Below are 17,535 nucleotides of genomic sequence, written 5' to 3'. Positions count from 1 at the left end.
CAATTGTTGTCCCTGTAGGGTCATCTATGTAGTGAGATATTGAAATGAATGACTGCCAAAGAAAGATAAGGAGCGATGCAATCTGAAATATTAAAAGATAAAGAGCGTCATATTTGTTTTGTGTATATCCATAAAATTGAGTGTTCTAAGGCTTTAATCAGGGTGTCGGAGCCGTTTAATTTTGATGTGGCTCCGGCTCTGGCTCCAGCTCCGGCTCCTACCTTAAAATTAACATATCAATTTTTGTTCATTATTGAGTTTGATAAAATAAAATAAATAATATAAAATATTTTGCTTTTATTTGCTATATAAAAGTAGAAGGATGTGTGTCTATTTGTTAAGTAACCATAGTTTTTCAGTTTATTATATGGAAATAGACCGTTGCCAAATTATAATATTACTTTAAAAATCATTTTTAGCTAACCTGGAGCCGGAGCCGTTTTTAATGAAAAATACGGCTCCGGATCAGGCTCCAGCTCCACCAAAAATGTTGCTGCTCCCGGCTCCGGCTCCGAAACACTGGCTTTAATACATGAGTAGAATACTATAATTCACTACATGGCTTACTTTCTTATTAAAAGAACTAATGTCAAGAAAAAGTTTAAAAATTAACAATATCTGTAAATGGTTAAAAACCCATAAAATTTGTTGAATGCTTTTTTTGTGAAACTGATAACATTTCATTTTTAACTTATTATACATAGTAGAATTACTATCTATAATACAAAGTAGAATGATGTCCGTCCGTCCGTCCGTCCGTCTGAAGCTTAATATCTCAGTAACCACTGAACCGATTGGATTCTACTCTTCAGGGTATATACCTATTGGTCCTGTGGTGGTTTTAAGCTATTTTCTTGGGGGGTGGGACACCCCCAACCCCCTAAAAAATGAAAATTCCCCTCCAAAAAAAAAAATTTCATATTTTTTTTCTAATTTTAATGTTTTTTATGTTTTTATATATTTTTATATATTTTAATATATTTTTATATTTTTTTATACTTTTTTATAGGTATTTTCTTTATATTTTGATTATTTTTCTTCTTTTTAAATTTCTTTTCTTCTTTTAAACTTTGTTTTATCAAATTCAAAAAGATTGTGAAAACTTCTCCTGTAGGGGCAAAGCCCCAAATAGGCTAATGGCAAAGAAAGTTTAAAAAACAATAAAAAAAAGAAAAAAATCAAAGGTTTTGAATAATATAAATAAATATAAAAAGTTATAAAATGTTATAAAGAGTTATAAAATGATATAAAGAGTTATAAAATGTTTTAAAATACAGAAAATATCTAAAAAAAATGTAAACAAAATTTTAAAATTCTCCCCTGAACCTTCAGAAAAAAAAGCCCCTAGAGGCTAGGGGCGAAGCCGCTAGTGAACAATAAAATAATGTTTTAAAAAGTAAATATCTTCAAAATAATTGGCAATATTCGTAATTTTTCAAATTAATAATTAAGATAACATCCATTTTCAATGAGTTTGGCAGGATGGTATAGGGGCAGTATAGTCCTAACCAAACAAAATTTTACTTTAGTCTAAAATATCTGCATGGTTCATCAAGTGGTTAGGTCAATTTTCAGGGTTTTGTGCCTTTTAGGGCTGGGGTTGGGAGGGGGGGGGGGGGTGCTTTGGTGTTACTTCTTGCTAAAACTAAAGCTCATGCCTATGATATCACAAAAATATGCTCTAACTTTGGTAGGTATAATATGTTAAAATTGAATTTTTGTCATTTTGACTAAACAAAGCCTTTTTTAAATTGATATTTAGGTACCTATCGTTAATTTAAAAAAAAATTTTGTCAATATTTATTTTCATTCAGGAAGAAAGCTAAGGAGTTAATATTAGCATTCTAATAATCATTTGTCTTTTTATTACACTTGTCGCTAAAGTTTTATGATAATGTTGGGACTTTGGGGACTTCTATTAAATTTTGATTGGTTGGTTCAATAAGATGAGTGTTCACACGTTACAACTACTAATTGTGATTTATGAAAGGGTGAATATTGTGTAGCTTTATCGGAGATGTACATGAATATGTCATTGTTTATAATCAAAAGCATGCATCAAACACAAATTAAGTCTATACCTAATAACAAGCATGAAAAAAATATAAACATAAATGCATGTTAAGCTTAATTTATTTTCAAATATGACTAATATTAATGTGTAAGATTAAAATAAAATAACCTTTAAGAGTTTGATGAGTAAAGCTGGGTGATCAATCATGATTTCTGTAAAAAAAAAGCTCTTAAATAACAGAATAAATACTACAGATCTAACTTTTAGACCTTCTTTAAAAGCTAGGGAAGAACTTAATTATTCTAAATTATTTGATTTGTATCATCAACTACACAAATTATAAATAGAAAATTTATTTACAGCTAATGCTTTGGAGTAGGCTGTTAATGTTATACCTATAAACATTTGGATTAGAATTTTCCAAAATTAAGTAAATACAGGATACTTTTTTCAGGCCATACTTACATTTTTAGGAATTGATGAAAGAGATGCTTTTGTAAAATATTGTACCTTTTTGTCCTAGAAATCACTGTTCCAAAAATTAGAATAATATGATAATTATATCATATTTTTTTATCTTAACATAAGGACTTTCTGGTAACAATGATAGAGGTGCCATTCTTAATAAATCTTTGCTAACTGTACCAGGAATTATCATTCATAATTTGAAATCAGTAAGATCATTCGAGCATGCCTAAAATGATGTTAAGAGCTATCCGTTTCATATGGATGAATCAACCCTAATTGTAGATATGTTTTGCTTTTAAATTATCTTCTTTCACAATAGACATTTTAAAATTGCTTAAATGTCCAAAAAAACGTTTATACTTATGTTGTTTAAAACATTGTGGTGTACTAAGCTCAGACTGAGCCAAGGGTTTAAGTACTATGTGTATTTAAAGTGTGCTATGTACTGTGTCAAATTTTAGAATTAAAACGTACGAACATAAAATAAATAAGTTGTGTGTCAAAAAGAGACATAACCATGACTAAACTATTATATATTCACTGTCAAAACAAACCATAATAAAAACTGTTGTGAAATATTATTGATTGACATTGCTAAACTAAGTTATCATTAAATTTTGAATAAAGTATAAAATTAAAAGTCTTATTGGAGAATTAAACATGAACTCTTTATAAACAAAAGCATTTTGTGTAATAGCATTATAAATACACATAAACTCTCAAACAACTAGAATTGAGAAGTCTTGAATAAAGCGAAATATATTTTCTACAAAGAAGTGTGTTCTTACTGTGTAGTTAGCTCTAGCCGCGCGTTTTTTGAAATACACATAAACATGAATAAATGAGGCGATTTTAATTTTGTTTACTATCAGCACCAAACAATATTTTAAGGAAAATGATTAAGAAAATTTTTAATTTAAGAATTATTAATTTAAAAAAAATATATAGTCATACCTGTTGTTTATTCTTTATTAAATGACTCTTTTTTTGTGATTGGCATATTATGATTGAAATTTTATTAGCTTGGCTTTTCTTCATTCATTCCTTGATGGTTGGTCGGTCTGTTCTTTATTCAGTCCAATAGTTTTAATCTAGAGAAGGGTAAATTTTGTTCATCATCATTGGAAAGAATGTCAATTTATCCTCCATTGTCTAATCCTTTCAGACAGGGATCTAAAGAGATAAGACAATGGCCAATAAATCTATTTACATCCCCTATGATGATACACAAAATTATCCCTTCTGTAGATTAAGATTAGTGGTTGAAACGTTTGGATATTCAATTCATTAAAGTTTTAAACCAACTAATCAAAATTCAATAAAAGTCCCTCAAGTTGTTGAGCCAACGAATAAGAAGACGTTTTATAAAACGTTGGGGACTATTGTAATAAACAGCCCAATGTCCCCTCCCTTCCTGTTTTTCAGGTCCATAGTGAAAGGGGATGTACGTCACGGAATTTTTCATCTAATTCCACTAATTACCAGTCAAAGAAAATGCGCAACTTAAAAACTATTTTTAAGGCACCGTTGGTTGAAGGACAAGATGAAGGCAGAGCGCAGACAAATGATGGAGTCAATTGAGTCGAAAGGCCTGAACCCCTGGGACCTAGACAGGGACAACCTTGTGGAGGCAGATACATCCAGCCACCAGGACAACAGGATCAACTATGGACCTGATTTCATTGCAACTGGTTATTATTTTTTTTATAGCAGAGCTACTCTGTAATTAGGGTATGTCCGTTTGAATTGGAATACTTAACAACTATGATTTGTATTGTTTAACGCTAGTGGTTTTAGAGTTGTGTGGGGTTAAATCCCCGCACGAAATGCATACTTAACTTCACAATCAAACTTTTTCGGGAGTTGGGTGTCCTATCCCCCCCCCCCCCCCCTACTCGTCCCCAGAAATTAGCTTAAAACTATTCTAGGACTAGTGTGCTTATTTCCTGAAAAGTAGAGCCTGATCTGTTCAGCAATTACCGAGATCTTAAGACAAAGAGACAGACATCGTATTTCTTTGTATTAGGGATGTATCAACATATCTGTAGTATAGATGTATATACAGACAACTACCTACCTTCCTTTTTCAAAGACCTCTTCTTCTAATTGGCTGTGATGATATAAGTTACACCATTGGTTGATTTTCAATGACCCAACAGAAAGGTGTTTTACTCTAATGACATATTACATATCATCCCCCAATAATTAACTGTTGACCAAAGCTGAATTGTTTTGCATGAAAATATATTGTCCCCATCATTGTAACTATTATTGCAGGATCAAGTTCTGGAGGGGAGAGACATCTGTTGGCGGAGGAATCAACTAACTGTCCAGAATTTGTTGAGCCCAGTTATCAACCACTGTACAAACTATTTTTCAACAAGCTGTGCCAGCTTAAAGACTTTGACAGGTAAGGTCATGGTTAGTCTAGAATTGAATTTACAGATTAAAGTAGGTAAAATATTGCTTTAAGAGTGGGGAAAGGGGTGCGAGACTCGAGTTACCCCAATTTTTTTTTTCTTTGAGCATTATCTTCAAGGGATGTTGTCGCACCCCTTCCCACTTCAAAAAATCCGCCTTGGACGTCCTTGACTACTGTTTGTTTTGGGCCAAGGTTTTTAATTTACTCTATAATTTTAGTATAAGCTTTAAAACTTACTTAAACACTTTTTTCCAGGTATAAGGTATAACCATAACCAACAAGCGAAAAAATCTAAAATAATATTTGTGGGGTAAATGGTTGGAGAGGTGTCATTAACGACAGCTGAAAATACGTACAAGTTTCGTGATTTTTTTCCAAATTAGTTTTGTTGTTAATATAAGCCGCATTTTCATGCTTTAGAAGTAAATCAAAGGAGACAGCTAACCGAGTATTCACCTGCCTAAGTGTCAACGGGGTCTCCTACAGCAAGTTAAAGGATGAGATAGTGAGTCTACAGGAGACATTGGGAGAAATAACACAGGCCCAAGCTAAGGTAAGTCAGGTTGTTCCTCAACATGATCTTTTTGAAATTATGAATTTTGGAACGGTGAGTAATCCTTAAAAAAAAGTAAAATGATGTTTGTTTGTCTCTTTGTCTGTTTGTTTGTACCAAAGAATCTCGCTAACCGCTAAACCGAGCGGGTTCTCCTTAACAGAGTAGCTTCTCACAGGTCCCGGGAAGGTTTAGAACTATTTTGGAGAGGGTACCACCACTCTCTTCAAGTGCCTCTAGAGGCCTCTAAGGGCGTAGCCGTTAGTAATGTTATAAAAGAAGCTTCACAGTAAAGGAGAAACATGTCGGTAATCGCTGTAGCATTACAATTGTTACTGTTCGGCAGTATGATTACTTGAGCATTTATGGATGTTTTCATACTTGTTTTATTTAGGATCATGTGATAATGATACTTGAAAGGGCTGGACTATCTCTTTCAAGTACGAGTATGTCCAAAGAACTTGTCCAGATTATTGTGGAACATTTCTTCCATGTTCTCAACATAAGGTTAGTCCATTATATTTGAGGAGATGGGACAGTTTGTCTTTTCTTAAAACCTTTTCTGAGCTGTACATACTAGCTGAGGTGAGCTGTTTAGTAACTTTTCCACCAAAAATTTAACCTACATAAGGGAAAACTTTGTTGCTCATAATTTGGAGTGTACAGTGTACCAATTTATCGTCCATTGTCTTATCTCTTAAGATACCTTGCTATTATTTAATTTTTGTATTTTTTTCCTTTATACATTAATATCTCAAAATTTTAAAAGTGTTTAGGATTGATCATCTACATTCTATTATTTTTTTAGAGCAAAAATTCCTCGAAGTTTGGTGAATATATCAAATAAAAGTCTAGTACCAACGGAAAGTGAAATAACGGATGCATATTCTAGACAGGTCAGTTTTTTTTAGGCACTGTATCAATAAATGTATAAGTATAGATGTATAACCCAGACAACTAACTGGATCCAGTGTTGGGGACCTTTTTCGTATGCTAGCAAATTGCTTTTTGATCGTTCTCACCGACTTGGCTTTGTTAATATTTACGACGCTATTGGCTAATATTAAAAACCAAATTTAAAAGTCGTCATAAGGTCTGCTGCAGGGTGGAGACATACAGTTATTTAACCTCTTCCCTCTCCATTATTCCATTGCTCAAAATTTTAGCTCAAAGATTAATTATAATTGTGTTAATTTGACTCATGATTTATCGCCCAAATGGAACTTAAAAATATTTGTTCTCATGTTCATATATGATTTCCTTAAATTCAGGAGTATCTTATATTTTTGTTGTTGAAAACTATTCATATAAATCTTTACTTACATACCTTTTCAATTTCACATTTGATAGTTTTTAAATTATAGTTTACTGTTCTTTTTTTCTTCCAAAGTAATTAAAGCTTGATTCTTTGCTGCTGAAGACAAAACATTGTTTCTATTCTATGGTCAAAATATAACTTTATATATTTAGCAAAATGTAACAGACCCGGACAACCTGACTGGGCAATCAGCTGATCTTGACATAGATCACGTGACTGGAGAATCAGCTGATTTGTCGACTGAAACCGGTTCTAACTGGTTTCTCTCTCTCATGGATGACTTTGAGCAGGAACAGATACTTAGAGTTATGTTTGTAATATGGAAATGAAAATAAATATATAAATAAAATCATGTTGGATAATGAACAGACATAAAACAGAGGTCGTGGATTCTTTAAAAAAAATTGCCCCACTAATCGCTTAGTGGGGCAAAATTGTTTTCGTGAAAAATCCAACAAAATCACATTAAAAATCTACATAAATTAAACAAAATCATAGAAGGGTTATTAACAAATGATTTTGTTTAATTTTTGTATATTTTTAATGTGATTTTGGTGGATTTTTCACGGAAACAATTTTGCCCCACTAAGCGATTAGTGGGGCAAATTTTTTTTAAGAATCCACCTCAGTACTTTAACAGTACAGTGCAGTAATATGTCAAATCCAGCTATAACCATAGGACCAACAACTAAATTGATTAGAGAAAAAAATATTTTGCAATTTTAGCCGATTTTGGGGGGCAGTCTTAGTAAAATACTATGGTATCTCCCCCAAAACAGCAGAAATTAAGATAAATTATTTCTTCAAAATTATTCCGTTGTGTGATTTACCATACCTTTGTCAAACCTTTCATTTTTAAAGAATTGATAAAGATTGACAGCAAACGTAAATTTAAGTAACTGTTCAAAGGAACGAAGCTGCGAACATCTGGCTGACAGCTGGGCTGTTGCAGCTGTTTCTGCCACTGGGGAACAACTGCAAACCGGTTTTGAAGATTTATCCCAGTTGCCACCGTCAAATGTCACAGAAAGACAAACAGGAAAGATAATGATTTTTTAGTTAAAAGGCATTACTAAAGAAATGCAGAGGTGACTGTAAGGGGAAGGGGGGATTAAAGTTGTGATATTTGGAAATATGTTGTATTTTTTTCCTGCATTTGGCTGGATGGGGAGTATTTACATAACATAACTCTTTAATTGTATTAAACATTTGATATGATAGTGGATATTATCTTCCCCATAGATGATATAAGAAAAGGAACCTATGATGATAATATGCCCAGCAGTGGTAGTCTTGACCCGTTAGAAGCTTTCTATGATGCAATGATCAAGGCGTACGGACCTAAGGACCAGCAACATATGCCCAAAGGTCTTAGGGTGAAAGGGGCGCAGTATAAGAATGCTTGGATTATAGCTCAGGTAAAAGGGGGGGGGGGGCGAAAGTGACACTTTTTGAAACTAAAACTAAAAGTCAACAAAGGAACTCAACTAAATAAAGAGTTACAGGTCTGAGATTTTGCATGGCAGTTGCTTTATAGGGGTACAATATGGAACTGTGAAGAAACGGCGGCGCAACCGCCGAAAACCGCCGTTTCCCGCCGAATTTTTTTTTGCCTTTTCTCGGCGGTTTTCGGCGGTTGCGCCGCCGTTTCTTCACAGTTCCATATTGTACCCCTTTAAAGCAACTGCCATACAAAATGTCAGACCTGTAACTCTTTTTTTTAGTTGAGTTCCTTTGACTTTTAGTTTTGGTTTCAAAAAGTGTCACTTTCGCCCCCCCCCCCCCCTTTGTATTTCCAAGTAAAGATAGCTAAGTTTAGGGGAGAAACACTATTCTCTCGGCTGCTATTCAAGAAAAACGATTTGACTTTTTTGTGAAGATTCCCAGTTTTAATGAAAATTCAGTTTATAGTTTACTGGGTCCGTTGGTCTGCCTGTAATGCTATGAATGTCATTTTAATTTTGTAGGAGTTTTTTGTTGGAGCTTTTGCTAACAAATTCGCATTAACTCTAAAACTGAATTGTGCGTCAGTCTGTCTGCAATGATTTAGAGGACATAAAATTTTTATACAGATAATTTTTTCATTCTCTTTTGCTATTATAAAAATGATTTTTTTGCTGTGTATTGATGGATAATACAATACTGTTCTTTCTTAGGTTGACTATAACACTCTGAAGTCCCATTTCGACCTGAATCCTGGGAACCAGAAGGATTACATTGTTGGCAAGTACCTGGCCTACCTGGAGCCATACCAGAAGTTAATCACCAAGGAGGTTGATCTTGCCAAGCTGGCGGAGTGGACCTACAGGTCACTTTAAGTATTCCAGCTACTCTATAATTAACTTTTTGTGCTCGCCAGTCCTCAACGCTATTTTCTCAGCTGTAATTTAAGATAGACGGCTGATTTGTTTTAGGAAGTTTCTCTTTGCCAATGAGCATCCGGTATCCTGGGTTGTTCCACAGGACTAGGGCACAGAAAGCATAGCTCCTGCAGGGTTTAGCTTCCACTGAGGGATTAGGCATAAACTAAACCCTCCCCCGCCCCTTCATTAATAGTCAAGAAGAATAAGATTTAGTTATTTATTTCAATTGAACTTTCTGAAGAAAAGAAAGCTATAATAAATGATAAATTACCATTTTGTGATGGAATAAGCAAAATCATCCGTTTAGAATTTTAGACATTTGAAAAAAAACTCTTCCCGTTTGATAGTTTGTTTCTCTGTAGCTTAGTATTTTGATAACCGATTGAATTCTCAAACTTAGGGAAGCTTCACATATGTCCAGGAGGAGTTTAGATTTTTTTCTTTAGGGATTTTAGTTTTCAAATGTTTTTTTTCTGCTCTCTTTTATCCTTTCAATAAAGGTTCACTAGATGCCATGGGCGTCTTGGCAGCCGCTATTAAAAAAAAGAATAGGCTAAGTTCTAAATCCTGTGTTTATTTAGATTTTTCCACCAAGAATTGACAACGAAGGAAATTCGCCAAAAGTACGAGTCCCACAAGGAACGTTTAGTTGCGCTTCAGATGGACGAGTTCCATGTCAAAGAGTTCTCCAACCTAGAGGTATGTTTTTATCTGTCAAAGTAGTAGGAGGGTGTTTGTATATGTAATTTACTGCAACTTTCCATTCTTAATCTGATTTGAATTTTCTGCGGAATAGTTAATTATCGCACCGTATTATAGACAGCTTTCTGCGGAAGATCAAAACGAGTTTTGTTAGCCCGAAGGCTTGGGATAACAAATCTTGTTGGTATTAATTCTATGATTTTTAATTTAATAATCGTGTAAAATTGTAGGTATGTAATACGATGCTTTACATGATTTTTTAGTATGGCTAAGATCCGGTTCTCCTAGGGGTATTCATCGGTTTCGAAGCCATACTGGAATAGTTATTTCTCGCATCGTATTATAAACGGCTTTCCGCGGATATAGAATGTACAATTATAAGATTAAAACTAGTTTTTTTAGCCCCGTGGTGCCGAAGACACCGGCTAAAAAAACTGGTTTTAATCTTATGATTGTACATTTCTATATTCGTAGAAAACTGGATATAATACGATGCTAGACATAGTTTTTTCGTATGGATGAGATCCGGTTCCTATCCACCGGATTCGAATGAATACCAGAATAGTTATTTCTCGTATCGTATTATAAACGGCTTTCCGCGGATATAGAATGTACAATTATAAGATTAAAACTAGTTTTAATCTTATGATTGTACATTTCTATATTCGTAGAAAACTGGATATATTACGATGCTAGACATAGTTTTTTCGTATGGATGAGAACCGGTTCCTAACCACCGGATTCGAATGAATACGAGAAAAAAAATTCCAGTCATCCTATGCAGCCCTTTGATATCCGCCAAAGTACTAGGATGTTTGTGTGTCTGTCTATATCAAAATTTGCGTAACTTTATTTATTACATTTAATTTTTTTGAGATAAAATAATTGAAAATGACTTACAGTTGGCGTTTGTCTATATGCCATTAAGTATCATTTTGTGACTTTGTCAAAATGAAAATTTGTGAATATCGTCTTTTTTCTTCGGATCTATGTTTCCAATATGGATTCGAAACCGATTAATTAATAATAGAACTGGAACTCAACTATACTGACAATAATGTATAAAATCGAATTACAGAAATTTTCATGACTATTTGAATTAATATAACAAAAACGGTTTTAATCAATTTTCTTTTTAATATCCACGGAAAACTGTCTATAATTCGATGCAATAAATATCTATTCTGGACATATAAAAGCCATGATAAGGCATTTGCATCTAATTCTAAGTGTTTAATTTGACTACCTAGGCTTTCCTGACGTGTACAATGCTGGAAGTGCACCAGAAGTCTCCAAGCCAGGCCAGAAGGACGGCCAGGGACTGTATACAGGCCATCAAGCTTCTCGGATTCAAGGAATTCAACTTGTAATAAATCTTGTAATATTTTTAAAAGTGATTAAGTGACCGTCTCACAAGTGAGCGTATGAACAGACGTATAGTGTTGATCCCAGGAAGGAAGGGGACAATGGACTGTTTATTACACTAGTCCCCAAAGTTTTACAATAGCGTTTTTTTTATATTCGTTGGCTTACCAACTTTGGGTACTTTTGTTGAATTTTGATTGGTTGGTTCATAAGGTTGAGTGTCCAAACGTTTCAACCACTACTTGTATTCTTAAAAAAAGGGCAATTTTTGTCTCATCTTTGGGGATGTACACAACTTTATCGGCAACTGTCGTATCCCTTAATATCCCTGGTAGCTTTCATTGCCAAAGTTGAATTTATCTGAAGGAGGAAGATTATAGAGAATTATTTCACTCCGCTGCTGCTATTTCTCTAATTACAGTACAACTGTACGACAACATTAAGAATCTCTTCAAGTAAGTATAAACTAAATATTTTTATTGATATAACCTAAAAAGTAATTAATGTTTATGTTCTATTATTATAAATACCTAAAATCGTCCTAAACATCTATAAAGATTTCCTGGACAGTATAACCCATTAGGGCTAGCAATTTTCAAAATCTTTAGCTTCAGACAAAAAAAACCTTACTGCTTTACATAACAGGATTTAACGTATCTTAATGAACATGTAAACCCAACTTTTATGTATTTCCAGTCGTTTAACTTAGAAGAGAATGTAATAACTTTTACAATTTGTTAACAGCTTTTATAAGAGGGATGAGGGCTTTTTTGGGCGACAGTTTTACTTAGGTTTTTATTCAACTGAAATTTCAATTAACATTATTTGGTTTATTGATTATTTCGTGTTTTTTTCTTTTAGAATGTGCAAAAGTTTGATCTCCTCATTTGTGAACATTGAGAGTCTTATAAAATATAGCGCGGCATTCTACAGGGCTGAGTTTCTTCTCACTCAGATAAACCAGGTGAATTATAAAATATAGCGTGGCATTCTACATGGCTGAGTTTCTTCTCACTCAGATAAACCAGGTTAATTATAAAATATAGCGCGGCATTCTACAGGGCTGAGTTTCTTCTCACTCAGATAAACCAGGTGAACAGGAAAAACAGGAAGGGTGAGGAAGGGGACATTTAATGTAAACTACACTGATACCCAAAGTTTTCATAGCCATATTATCTTATTCGTTGGCTAAAAAGGTTTTGTTACTTTTGTTAATTTTGATCGGTTAGTTCCAAATAAGCAGTGTTCAAACTTTTCAGCCAATAATACGTTGAAATATAGTTGTATTTAAACTTTTTGAATATGTAACTATAATTTTCAGTCCAATATCCCGGGTTCACCTCGATATGACAAACTTAAAAATGATGTTATTATTGTAGGATTTAACCGCCAATGCTTTGAGTAAAGAAGAGAGAACCAAGAGTTTTGACCATCTGTCTTGGTGTAAGTATTTAACATTCATAGTTTAATTTAATTTTATTCATTTTAAGATGCATAAGTTTTCATACAACTAATCGTAGATAAATGTGTATCTCAGCTAAAGCATACAAAAAAAAATATTACACATATTCACATAATTTTATGCATGGTTTGGTACTTTCATAACCTGGGTTGGCCATTTTAAAAGCCGAAAGTACTAATCATGTTGAATTTAGGTGTTTTACAAAAGTTGAAGACCAAGTTCTCAAAGAACAAGTCCCGTCAAATCGGTCATCTTGTTATGAAAAACAGGCATGGACAACTATAGAATCAGGAACAGAGGTTTTGGGGGCAATATCCTTCATAGAAACCACTGTAATTTTTTTTATAATCTGAAAATAAGTTTTTAGTTTTTTTTGTTTAGAACTTTAGGTAAAGTTAATTTAGGTTATACTGGGTATTTGGTAGACTTGCAGGGTAGGGCACTCTGTTAGAAAGCTTAGGTTAAGAAGCTGTAGATAAAGAAGTTTACTTCCAACTCTATAGCCTAGCTTTTTTGGTACCATTATGCAAAAGTGTCGTAGCTAGTAGCAAGGCTACTATAAAATTAGATTTTTCGTTATTTTTTATGACCATTTAACATATTCTTTATAAATGACTTTGTTCGATTGGCCAACCTTGATTTTTGTTGGTGTTTCAATACTTATGGATGTTGTCTTCCTTGTTTACTAATAATTTATCATATCCAAAGTCTAGCTAGTACTTTCAATGCTTTAAATGCTACCTGCTCCTCTTCCTATAGTTATCTATGGCGCCAGGATTCAAATACCTGCAGAAGAGTACAAGAAGGTTGATGTCAAGATCAATAGAGGTTCCCAATTTAGGTAAACTTTATTACTTTTTTGTTTTACTAGCGGAAAAGTTCCTAGCATCTAGGGACTTTGTATGCGAAGGGGCAGAGAGAGGCCAGAAAAAATAGCTTAAAATCAACCATTCTAAGATATAAGCCTAAAAATAAAGTAGCATAAAACCATCACAAAACCTATGTAAAATTTAACTTTAATAGAAAACACAAAAGGGTCAGTTGTTATTGAGATCTTAAGACATAACTACAGATTTTACTCTTTTCAATAATATTTTTTGGAATAATGATTTCAAAGGTAAAAATTAACGTATGTCCTTTTACTGTATCCTGTATTTACAAAATTTTACAAATAAATATGTACAACTTTGTTTAGACTTACAAATGTTCATATTGTTAAGTTTTGACACATTACAAGAGTTATTGTTGGTTTGTCCTACCTGATATTAGAGCTTCGCATTTATGGATGTTGTCATCTTTGTTATATGCTTTAATTACGGTTTCAGTTACCTGCCAGAAGGAACTACCATGAAAGTTGTCTCCAGTGAAACTCTTCAGAAAGAACATCCGGACATAACTGTTGAAGAACAGGAGGCAGTCAGATATTTGGATAGCTTGGAGTATCTTCAAGGCATTTACATTTGATTTTCTTTGCCATTGCATGAAGTTTGTAGGAATGGATTTATTATTACTTGGATTTTACACCAGATTTTCATGTTCTCTAATAAAGTGAACCTTGAAGCGGGCCAAAAAATATTTGCCCCATCCCCTCCACTTCTACTGGATAAACAAACTGACAAATAAATGACAGGGGAAATAGCAACCTAAAATTACAACAATATTTCCCCCGTCATAATATTCACTTATATTCTGCATCCATTATTGTAGGAGACTAAGGATAAGGATATGATAACAATATCCCTTTAACAAAAAATAATCAATGGATTTGTAATGAGTTGATTGTTAATTTGTCATTGCTTGAAAATGTGTTGATATGCATCATTGTATCTTCTACAAACGGCTTTGCCCCTAGAGTCTTTGTGCTTAAAAGGGTGTGAGAAAAAATTTAAAGTTAAAAAAATCAAAAATCTTACGTTGTATTATGTAGGTAAAAAATTATGGAGAAAGTTGCTTTAATACATAATGAGGAAGATTAGATTTTCCCATAGGCGAGTTTAGATATAAACATCAAGAAAAATCAAATGCTAAAATTAATAACACCAGTTAACTTGGAAAACACAAATGACTCTCAACCAATCACGCTGGGACACCCCACCAAGGGCATTGTCGTTGGCCAACTCATCCTGGATGATTGTGACGACACTGGCCTGGAAAACAGCTGTCAACAGTTTGCCGCCATTTTGTCTGATATGGGGTTGGATAAAAATTCTCTTGTTGAGCTGGCTTATTGCCTGGTTAAGGTAAACACATGATTTTAAAGTTTTTAAAATAATTTTTATTCAGTAAAATTATATCAAATTGTAACAAGATATGCATTGCATAGCAGTAAATATACACTTAAAGTCTCTTTTGTAGGCCTATCAGAAATCAACGAATTTTTTCCTTTATAAATTAACTCTTTTTTTTACTTTATGACAACTAGTTGCATCGCCCCTAGCCTCTAGGGGGGGAGGGGCGAGGGTGATCAGTAAAATGGCCTAAAACCATCTCAAGACATTCTGATTCATAGCACCTCTCTGAAAAGTAAAACCTATTTGGAACTTCGCTTCTATTTGACATATTCGACCTTGTTTAGGACACCAAGGGCATTGAAGAGCACGTGATGTTAACAGCTGTTGTGGCGGCCATCTTGGATTATGCTAAGAAGTTTAAAGAAAAGCTGAACAGCTATATTTTCCAACAGTACATGAAATATGCTATCTATGCCTGCTTAAACAGCTCCAGGTATATTTAACTTTATGTAGGTCCTTATTGATAGATCCTATAGCATTGCCATCTTTCAGACAACCAACCCATTGATTGGATGAAATTTATCCAAATTTGTATGGCCTTTGTCTTGAAGTCCCATCTTACATAGTTATTAGTCAGGCCTATTATTGTTTTATACGACATAAGATCATTTCTGTTCTTTTTTCTTTGATATTTTGTTAGAATATTGTTGTTTTGAAACTTTAGTTTAATTTTTCTTATTTAAATTCCTTTTTAAAAAACTCTTAAGTTACAAGTTAGTTATCTTCAGAGAACCGGTTATTGTAAAGAAAGAAATAGTAGATAAGAATGAAGAGAACAAGGGGGAAGAAGAACAAGAGGAAGGAGAAATAGCAGACGAACAGGCAGAGTTAATTTTAGAGTATTCCATGCACATTTTTCAAGAATTTTAAAAGATGGCATTTTTGATGAAGTTTTTTCTTGTAATACCTTCCTAATCAGTTTGACTTTTTCAAAATATAAAGGATTTTTTTATTTTTATAAACAATTTTAATAATTGGAAGATTTTAAATATTTGGGAGAGGAAAGGGTTGTTGATTAATATTATAAAGTTGGGAGGGAGAGGGCATTGGGCTGTTAATTACAAAGTCCCAAAAGTTTTGTTATAACGTTTTCTTATTTATTGACCTTAAAACTATGGAGATTTTAATTAAATTTTTATTGGTTAGTTCATTATGTTGAGTGTCCAAACGTTTCAAACACAAATTTTAATATACAAAAGGGATCAAATTATTGGCAATTGGCTTATCCCTTTAGACATCTAGGAAACTATGAATACTATCTAAATAATTAAATCTGTTAACAGGATGCCGGAGACTTATTTTCTATTCAAAAATGTGTCTTGCCAAAATTTGACAAAGGTAGGTACATATGGGTAGAGACAAACACAAAAGAAAATCAGCACAAAAAAAGAAAAACAATTACAGCACTTGTATTTTGGTTGGATGTTGCTTCAATTTAGTATAATTTGATTTCTTAAAGTGATTCTATATAGAATGGCTAGTCTATTAATGCTTATGTAATAGATGTGTGTGTGTGTTGAACTAACCGCTAAACCGATATGGTTCTTTATTGCAGTGAAGAAAATAGGCACCACTATCATCCCAAGAGAAATTGCCTCAGTAAAAAAATCCCACCCCAAAAATTAAAAATGGAGGGTTGAATTCTTTTCCTCCTTAACTTATGTGCTACTGGAGGCATCTTAAGGCGCAGCCGATAGTAAAATAAATTAGAATAGAATAGAATAGAATAGAATAGAATAGAATATAATAGAATAGAATAGAATAGAATAGAATAGAATAGAATAGAATATAATAGAATAGAATAGAATAGAATAGAATAGAATAGAATAGAATAGAATAGAATAGAATAGAATAGAATAGAAAAGAATAGAATAGAATAGAATAGAATAGAATAGAATAGAATAGAATAGAATAGAATAGAATAGAATAGAATAGAATAGAATAGAATAGAATAGAATAGAATAGAATAGAATAGAATAGAATAGAATAGAATAGAATAGAATAGAATAGAATAGAATAGAATAGAATAGAATAGAATAGAATAGAATAGAATAGAATAGAATAGAATAGAATAGAATAGAATAGAATAGAATAGAATAGAATAGAATAGAATAGAATAGAATAGAATAGAATAGAATAGAATAGAATAGAATAGAATAGAATAGAATAGAATAGAATAGAATAGAATAGAATAGAATAGAATAGAATAGAATAGAATAGAATAGAATAGAATAGAATAGAATAGAATAGAATAGAATAGAATAGAATAGAATAGAATAGAATAGAATAGAATAGAATAGAATAGAATAGAATAGAATAGAATAGAATAGAATAGAATAGAATAGAATAGAATAGAATAGAATAGAATAGAATAGAATAGAATAGAATAGAATAGAATAGAATAGAATAGAATAGAATAGAATAGAATAGAATAGAATAGAATAGAATAGAATAGAATAGAATAGAATAGAATAGAATAGAATAGAATAGAATAGAATAGAATAGAATAGAATAGAATAGAATAGAATAGAATAGAATAGAATAGAATAGAATGGAATGGAATGGAATAGAATAGAA

The 17,535-nt window shown here is 32.7% G+C and overlaps 1 protein-coding gene across 1 annotated transcript in view; it reads left to right on the top strand.

The window, feature by feature from the left end:
* The window catches only part of LOC145305753 (uncharacterized), a 92,507-nt gene that overhangs the window by 31,200 nt on the left and 43,772 nt on the right, over positions 1 to 17,535 (top strand). The window contains exons 29-49 of the mRNA XM_080147528.1: positions 4,004 to 4,173; positions 4,760 to 4,892; positions 5,325 to 5,457; positions 5,852 to 5,964; positions 6,266 to 6,353; positions 6,928 to 7,069; positions 7,689 to 7,814; positions 8,018 to 8,193; positions 8,932 to 9,083; positions 9,720 to 9,837; positions 11,091 to 11,197; positions 11,574 to 11,660; positions 12,067 to 12,169; positions 12,585 to 12,648; positions 12,861 to 12,936; positions 13,443 to 13,508; positions 13,993 to 14,117; positions 14,711 to 14,907; positions 15,243 to 15,391; positions 15,687 to 15,780; positions 16,242 to 16,296. Of these exons, the coding sequence (XP_080003654.1) occupies positions 4,004 to 4,173; positions 4,760 to 4,892; positions 5,325 to 5,457; positions 5,852 to 5,964; positions 6,266 to 6,353; positions 6,928 to 7,069; positions 7,689 to 7,814; positions 8,018 to 8,193; positions 8,932 to 9,083; positions 9,720 to 9,837; positions 11,091 to 11,197; positions 11,574 to 11,660; positions 12,067 to 12,169; positions 12,585 to 12,648; positions 12,861 to 12,936; positions 13,443 to 13,508; positions 13,993 to 14,117; positions 14,711 to 14,907; positions 15,243 to 15,391; positions 15,687 to 15,780; positions 16,242 to 16,296 (2,474 nt within the window). The remainder of the gene's footprint in view (positions 1 to 4,003; positions 4,174 to 4,759; positions 4,893 to 5,324; positions 5,458 to 5,851; positions 5,965 to 6,265; positions 6,354 to 6,927; positions 7,070 to 7,688; positions 7,815 to 8,017; positions 8,194 to 8,931; positions 9,084 to 9,719; positions 9,838 to 11,090; positions 11,198 to 11,573; positions 11,661 to 12,066; positions 12,170 to 12,584; positions 12,649 to 12,860; positions 12,937 to 13,442; positions 13,509 to 13,992; positions 14,118 to 14,710; positions 14,908 to 15,242; positions 15,392 to 15,686; positions 15,781 to 16,241; positions 16,297 to 17,535) is intronic.

This window comes from Acartia tonsa, chromosome 14 (assembly GCF_053477335.1).
Source record: "Acartia tonsa isolate MP-2025a chromosome 14, ASM5347733v1, whole genome shotgun sequence".
Lineage (NCBI taxonomy): Eukaryota > Metazoa > Arthropoda > Copepoda > Calanoida > Acartiidae > Acartia > Acartia tonsa.
Note: the sequence above shows the minus strand (reverse complement) of the source record. Positions and strands in the feature narration are given on the sequence as shown.